At 36.2% G+C, this 7,293-nt stretch overlaps 1 protein-coding gene across 1 annotated transcript; it reads right to left on the bottom strand.

Moving 5' to 3' along the window:
- Positions 1–646: 646 nt before the first annotated feature.
- Positions 647–6,948, bottom strand: LOC100696238 (polymeric immunoglobulin receptor). Its single transcript, XM_019366761.2, has 10 exons — positions 6,749–6,948; positions 6,303–6,350; positions 5,784–6,101; positions 5,292–5,591; positions 5,048–5,159; positions 4,807–4,901; positions 4,647–4,681; positions 4,453–4,509; positions 4,244–4,300; positions 647–1,623 (listed from the first exon to the last, which is right to left on the bottom strand). The coding sequence occupies exons 2-10, from the start codon at positions 6,346–6,348 to the stop codon at positions 1,570–1,572; spliced, it is 1,074 nt and encodes a 357-aa protein (XP_019222306.1). The 5' UTR covers positions 6,349–6,350; positions 6,749–6,948; the 3' UTR covers positions 647–1,569.
- Between the last annotated feature and the right edge of the window lie 345 nt (positions 6,949–7,293).

Genomic DNA, 7,293 nt, shown 5'->3' with positions numbered 1-7,293 from the left:
GATCTAACACCTGCAGAAATATGAAGAACTTGAGAGGATTCAAAGAACTGCAGAATAGAAACAGTGAAATCCAGGATGATCAGAAAAAGCAGAAACAAGAGGGTGGGTAAACAGACTAATGAATAGGTAATTAAACTTGTTAAATGTGACCGACTGTGACTCCCCTTGAAACCTGATAACCTGAGTTTTCAGCTTTCAGGGGGTAGAAATGCTGCCACCGTTTGGAGAATTATGAGGATGGTGTACATTGTACACCCTACAGCTGTGCATAAAATCACTGAAAAATATACTGAAAAATATACTGTCACACCACACATTTAATGTATTTAATGTATTTTAATATGTTTACTTCACAAATTCTCCATTACATTACTGGATTTTATTGACAACTTTATTATAATCTGCTGATGTTAGCCTTTGAAACACAAGGTATTTTACAACTCATGTGACAGACCTTCAAGTACACTGAAGAGAAAAAGAAAAACAATAAGTACCCATGCCTGTGAGTGGACTCAAACCACATGAACCACTGTCAAGTCTTGCTCTATTTTTAAATGTATGCAATATCCAACACTTCAAACGGGCCTTGCTACTAGTTCCTCATACAGTACTTGTGGTCTTATTTTTAGTTACTTCAATTTTATAATTTGTTGTAGGTTAGAACCAAGCATCTACATCATTTAGAAGCTATATAAACAAAGTACAACAAATACAAAGGTTGATGTTGATGCTTAGAGCGAACGGACAGGTCTATGATTCTTGTGTTAGTTTAACGGGCTCAAGAGCAGACACAAAGGGACAAAGAACTTGACTTGAGTGTTAAAGAAAAAACAAGCCTTTATTACGGCTGATTACAAGAAACAAAACACGGCAACATAGTGAAAACTAAACTGAATCCGAAACTGGGAACACTAGGACAGACTATGAACAACTATGAACATGATTTTGCACTGGGGCATGAGAGGAACTATGACATCAAAAAACATGAACTAGAAACGTGCACAGAACAAAAAATCATGAAAAAACCTTGACAAGCCGAGATGGGTGGTAACACAGACAATCTGATGAAGACTGAAAGAACACACACAGACTAAAATACACATAGGGGAGATTAAGGGAAGTGGAAACACATGAGGAAACAGCAGACAGAACAAACCATAATAACACCACAGGGGAAGTGTAAACTGAGCACACAGAACAGGGAAGCAAGATTTTCAAAATAAACAGGAAACATGGTGGGATGCAGACATGATACCAACTTGACAACATGAACCAACAAGGGAGACTAAAACACAAGGGGTGATGACACAAAAGGATCTAATAGACAAAGGACTAAACACTGAGCAACTTAAGAGCTTTAACATAACAAGATGAACTTAACATAGAGGAATGTTAAAATACACGAAAACTCAAACCCTCACTAATAATAGCAACAACAAGAACTAAACATATCTTTAATAATAAGATAACAGATAAGATAACACATTACACCATTTATCTCACAAGGACTCCAGTAACATAGGTACAGAGAAAGTTAAGATTGCAAAAAAGTTTGAATGTCAAAGCATTTCAGTAGAGATTAGCTAATGTGCTGTATGTAACTTCTGTTTCTTTTCCTTCAGCCTGTTGGGGAACAGAAACAAATGTGACAATTAGGAAGAAAAAGCAAAGAAAAATGTGACCAAATTAAAAGGAAACAAAGGAAGTGAGAAACGGTGTGTGGTTGGTTTCAGGTCTTTTAATATTTATCCTTTTATTATGCTGTTTCTCAACAACAGAACTGTGCACGAGTTCCATGTCACTTTCAGCAAATGAACTCAGAAACTGAGCACTTTACACCAGGGGCGGATCTAGAAGGGTGGCATGGGGTGGCAAGTGGCACCCTAAAATGATCCCTTGCCACCCCAAGTGCCACCCCAGTTTTGCATATGACAGTGTTGTTAATAAAATAAGATAGCATTAACAGTTTGAGTGTAGTTACAGTCAACAGTGAATATAAATACTAAAACTGAATATATTGCATAGTGTTCCCCCCCTCCACCATTAACAAATGGTTCAGCCCATAGCAGGACCGGCTTTTTTCTTGTTTTCAGTAGCAAGCAGAGCACATTTTGAAAAACACCATGAGAATTTCAGATTTTACACAGGTGGTTGGATGTTACACTCTAGAAATGGAAGGAAGGTTTGTGTTATTAACCCTCTGTGGTCCACGGACACGTTGCACCTCCAAATCACATGACTGATGTAAGCTGACATAGCAACAAGCTGCAGCCACGCCGAGCCTCTATTTCAGCCCACATTGAAAGTTCGGACTTCAAAGTTTTAAAATTTTAATTACAGGCCAGTAAATCCAGAGTTATGATAATATATATAAGCCATGCTTTTTACTAAATACTGTCGTCGCGTTTGTGTGTGTGTGTGTATTTTAAGCGTTTTCTAAGGACAGCGCGAAAACAGTAAAGAAAGAAAAAAGCCACCTCTTTCCTATCGGTGGAAAAATGTACCTTGTCGACCAATTAAAAAAAAGTCAACACGTGGGATTTGGTTGTTTAGGAAGAGGGGAGAGTTTTGGGAGTGAGGGTAATGGCAGCGAGACAGAGCGAGCGAGTGAGAGAGAGAGAGAGAGAGTTTTTAGATGTGGGAGATTTGTGACGTTTAGTGTGGAGTGTATACTTAGTGTGTTGTGTTGTCTTGTGTAGTTGTTCTGTTGTGTTTTGTTTTGTGTGTCAGTGAGGGCACTAATGAATGTCACAAAAGCACATTTGCAATGTAAACACTGTCACTAAGTAGAAAACCAGCGGAGTGATACACCTCCTGCTGTCAGGCCTGCAGGTTTATCCCTGTGATGTTGTCCTCTGTCTTTTGGTGGAAAAACATGTTTTTTTACTGGCACACATCATTTGTGGGGCATCTTATTGTGACAGCTGATTGTTCTCTCATTTTAGTTTTAGTAATATTTTTAAATGGTTGTACAAAATGAAAAAAACAGCAGGTGTATTGGCTGCATTTTTAGATAAATATTTGTATATGTTTACAAAATGTACAATTTATATTTGCATTTCAAGTTATAAAAATTTACTCAACATGTCTGTGTTTTGTTTTTTTTTACAGTAAAAAAATACTACTAGGATTTTAAGTTCTTTGTGTGATTTCAGTAATACTAATGCAGTATGTCAGTGAAAAAAACAACTAAATTCAGTTGAGCTGAAAAGAATGATACCAAACAAGGCAAGGGGGGAAAAATAAAATGAAGCAATTTGAGGGTGAAATACAAACGTAAACTCAAAAGGAGTCAAAAATGGCCGGTTGTATTTCAGACCTCAGTGGGTTAATCCAACAAATCATGAAAAATTAGGTTTACATTTTTGTTCATGACAGTGCAGATTTCTGACATTTTGTGTAATTTAAGCTGTAACAATGTGATTGTTTTCTAACAAAAAACAGTGTGAAACTTAAGTTAGACTTGTGTTTGTAAATGAACCGCCCCATGTTGTGTAGCTTTCTGGATTTTATACTTATTGGGCTACATATTTATTTATTACACAGGCTATACAGTACATAAAATCAAAACTCACGTTTTATGTAACTAAAGTGTGTAATTATGTGGGCTACAGACAATAATTAAGTTATAGACTATATTTATATGAAAAACGTGTATACTTACTGCATTTGAATCATTTTAACCATATGTAACCACCTGCATATGTGTTTGGGAAAAAAAGGCTTTGATTTTGCCACCCCATTTGATTTCTTTGCCACCCTCATACCACCCTAAGAAAATTTCTCTAGATCCGCCCCTGCTTTACACTTCTGCTGTGCTTTAAGAAAAAAAAGAAGCCTGCTTGTATTCCTAAATATAAACATGTATTTGTACTATGTTAGGGTTACCTCAGGTGATTTTTCCCCACATTTCCATGGCTGGAGACTTTTCTGCTACTGTAGCACTCTCACATTTATAAGTGTTGTTGACAAAATGCCAGTATTTAAAAAAGTTAAAAGAGATAAAAGTTTGACTTATCAGAAGCAAAATACAGCTTTGTGACTCATGATCTAATTACTTCTGATAGCTGCCGTTGTATTTTTCAAGTTATAAAAAACGCACAAAAATAGTTTACCGTATGATTCATTTGATCAAACATATTAGAAATGAATCTGTAATAGACTACACATCCAATGTCAGATGACCGATATGTTCACTGAAAATTCTTAAATTTAATTGCTTGATACTGCTGCAGTTGGTTACCTTGGGTGAACGTTTTTTCATGGGTCTGACTTCAGAGTATGTTACTTCGGTTACAGCCTGCATTGAAGAACAAAACACAGTTCAAGTCATAAAAAAACCACAAGAATAGTTTACCGTATGAGGATTCATTTTATCAAACATTATAAATTAACCAGTATGTTCACTGAAAATTGTACACTTAATGTCTTCATAGTACTGCAGTTGGTTACCTTGGGTGAACATTTTTTCTTGGTTCTAACTTCAGAGTATGTTACTTCCTCTCCAACCTGGATTGAAGAACATGACACCATTAAAACATCCGTAAACTGTCATTATGAAAGTTTGCCCTGTGATGTACTTTTCCTATTTTTTTTAGTATCATGTACCATGCCCACAGGGGGGAAAAACAGTCAGTATAACTTACCATTGCTGTGGCTGATGATTCTGCTTTGCTCTTTTCTAGTAAAATAAAACTGCTGTTATTAACTGTGTGTACAATGCAGAATAACCTAAATATTCATTTCATTTTAAAGATTTCCAAGTAAATTTTCCATAGATCTAAATCGAAGTTCAGTGAGACTTACTGTGTCTGAGTATAAACCAGATGAACAGCACCACAATTACGATCACGATCAAAACACTCAGAGGGATGATGAGGATCTTTGGGGGAAATGAAGCTCTGCAACATGCAGTTTGAAAACAGATAATTAGCTTTATTTAGTCAGTAAAAAAATAACAAAACAAAATAAAAAATCATCATACAGACTCCATTAAAAAGTACAGTATTACTAAATGCTGCATATAAAAAAATAATAATAATCTGACCTGTGTTGTTTATTTTCTACAATTGTAAAATTATTCCATTGCTCCATTGTAGTCAATTTTCCATTTCCAGCAACAGCATGAGAAGTAATACTAATAGTTGTAAGGGTAGTGGCTATAATTCAAAAAAGAACATCATCAGTAGAGTACTGTAACAATGACTATCTTAATATCTCTTAGAGTACTAACATTTACAATGGATGGGATTCACATACATGTAGAATTTATAATCACTTGCAGTACTTACTAGTGTTAAATTTCTCAGTAACATTTAAATATACTGGTATCTGAATGTCACCTTTAGCACACCAATACCAGCCAGTGTTCTCTGACTTTAGTCCACTCATGGTCACTGTGAAAACATTTGGTTCGCTCATATGAGCGGTCAGTGTTGTTCCATCTATAGATCCAGATGATCCTGTCACACAGTTCCTGCCCAGCCTGCACCACTTCATTTCTCCAGAGCTACTGTGGTGACATCTGATGGTTATGTTTTCTCCAATATATCCTGTAATCCTCTGATGATCAACATAGAGACTTGGAGTACCTCCAGGTAAAATGAATACAAAAATGGAAACAATAGATTAATGGAAAAATAACTGGTAATTCTGACTCCATATCGATTCTCATTAGGTTTAAATGACAAATAAAAGCACATTCAGTCTCTGTTAAAAAATAATCCAAGAAAAACCCTCTATTTTTCAGAAAAAAAATTTGGTGTATAAAAATAGGCACTTACCATTGGTAACTAACAGCTGAAAATACACTCCAGTATCTGATGAATTCATCTCCATTCCACACCAGTAATGAGTGTTTTGATTTGTCAGATGGTTTATAGTCACAGTGAAAGTTCGCTGTTTTTTGTCATCAGAGATTAAATATTTTCCTGAAGGGTCTGCTTCATTTGTTTTCACTGCATATCTGCAGAACTTCCAAAAATATCCTTCACACAAGTTCTTCACATGGTCTCTGTATTGGTAGTGATAGAGACATGGGATGGAGATAGATTTTCCAGCTTTCACTGATACTTTACTGACTGTAGTTATGCTGTGAACTCCTGCAACAAGAACAAAGTGTTTTGATGGTTATGTTTACTTAATACATTCTTCGTTCACTTATCTTGCACATGTAGAGACATTACAGTACCTATTGTCAAGTATAAAACTGAATAATACAAAAAAATAACAGTCATTCATTTTTTCATCTGCTGACATTAACCTTTGAAAAATTAGGTATTTAAATGATTTATGTGACCAACCTTTTAGCACACTGAAGAGGAAAAGAACGATGAGATGAGCAGCCATGCCTGTGAGTGAGTGGAATTAGACACAGTCAAGTCTGGATCTATTTTTGAATTTATGCAACATGCAATAGCAACAACTCCTTCCTTCCTCCTAATTCCTCTACTATCAGGTGTTATTTTTTATTTTTATCTTTTGCTGTAGAGTAGGTATAGAAATTGCCATCCACAACATTCAAAAGCTTTTGTCAGTACGGAGACGCACGGATTAGTAAATAGATGCGCCCGTGTTGCGTGCTGACTAGACCCCAACACGGCAAAGACCTGGCGATCGGTTGGAAGACGTATGCAGTTTAATTTAGTAACACCAAGCGCGCTAAACGCGGATTCGGAAAGAAATCGATGTTATAAAAGGAGCGGGAACACGACCGGGATGGCAGAATGCAAAGAGACACAGCACTTACGGAACCTACGGTGAAGGAAGGCTGACGATCAGAAGGTATCGGAGCTCCTGACACGAAATGAACGACGTCTGAGCGAAGAACAGGTGGGTGGATCTTACTCTTAAAGCCAATCTCCGCGGTCACCCGACCACTACTTGACAGCTTTATGGACTCAATTACTTATTATTACAAGTTAAATTAATATGCATTCCCATAATATTGAATAACACTGACAGTACATGAAGTAAAAGCAAAAAAATAAAAATGTTTAATATGTGCTGTTAGTTCTCACAAATCCTGAAACTAGAGGTCAGGATTATCCATTGATGTCGATGCTTTTCATGCTTCTTTATTTCATTTAAACCAGGCATCGTGTCAATGATCTTAAAGAAAGCCAGACGTAACAAAGAACTGTGCAATAAAGCTGTATGCTTTTAAGAATAAAGCATAAGGGTTTTATAAAGTTGTTGTTATAAAGGAGATTAAAATAGGCTTCAAGATGATGTGAGCAAACAACATGCTGCAGCAGTAAGTGACAAAAAGTCCAATAACATAGATACGGATAA

Source organism: Oreochromis niloticus, linkage group LG13 (assembly GCF_001858045.2).
Source record: "Oreochromis niloticus isolate F11D_XX linkage group LG13, O_niloticus_UMD_NMBU, whole genome shotgun sequence".
Taxonomy (NCBI): Eukaryota; Metazoa; Chordata; class Actinopteri; order Cichliformes; family Cichlidae; genus Oreochromis; species Oreochromis niloticus.
The sequence above is the reverse complement of the archived record's forward strand: the minus strand, read 5'-3'. Positions and strand labels throughout refer to the sequence as shown.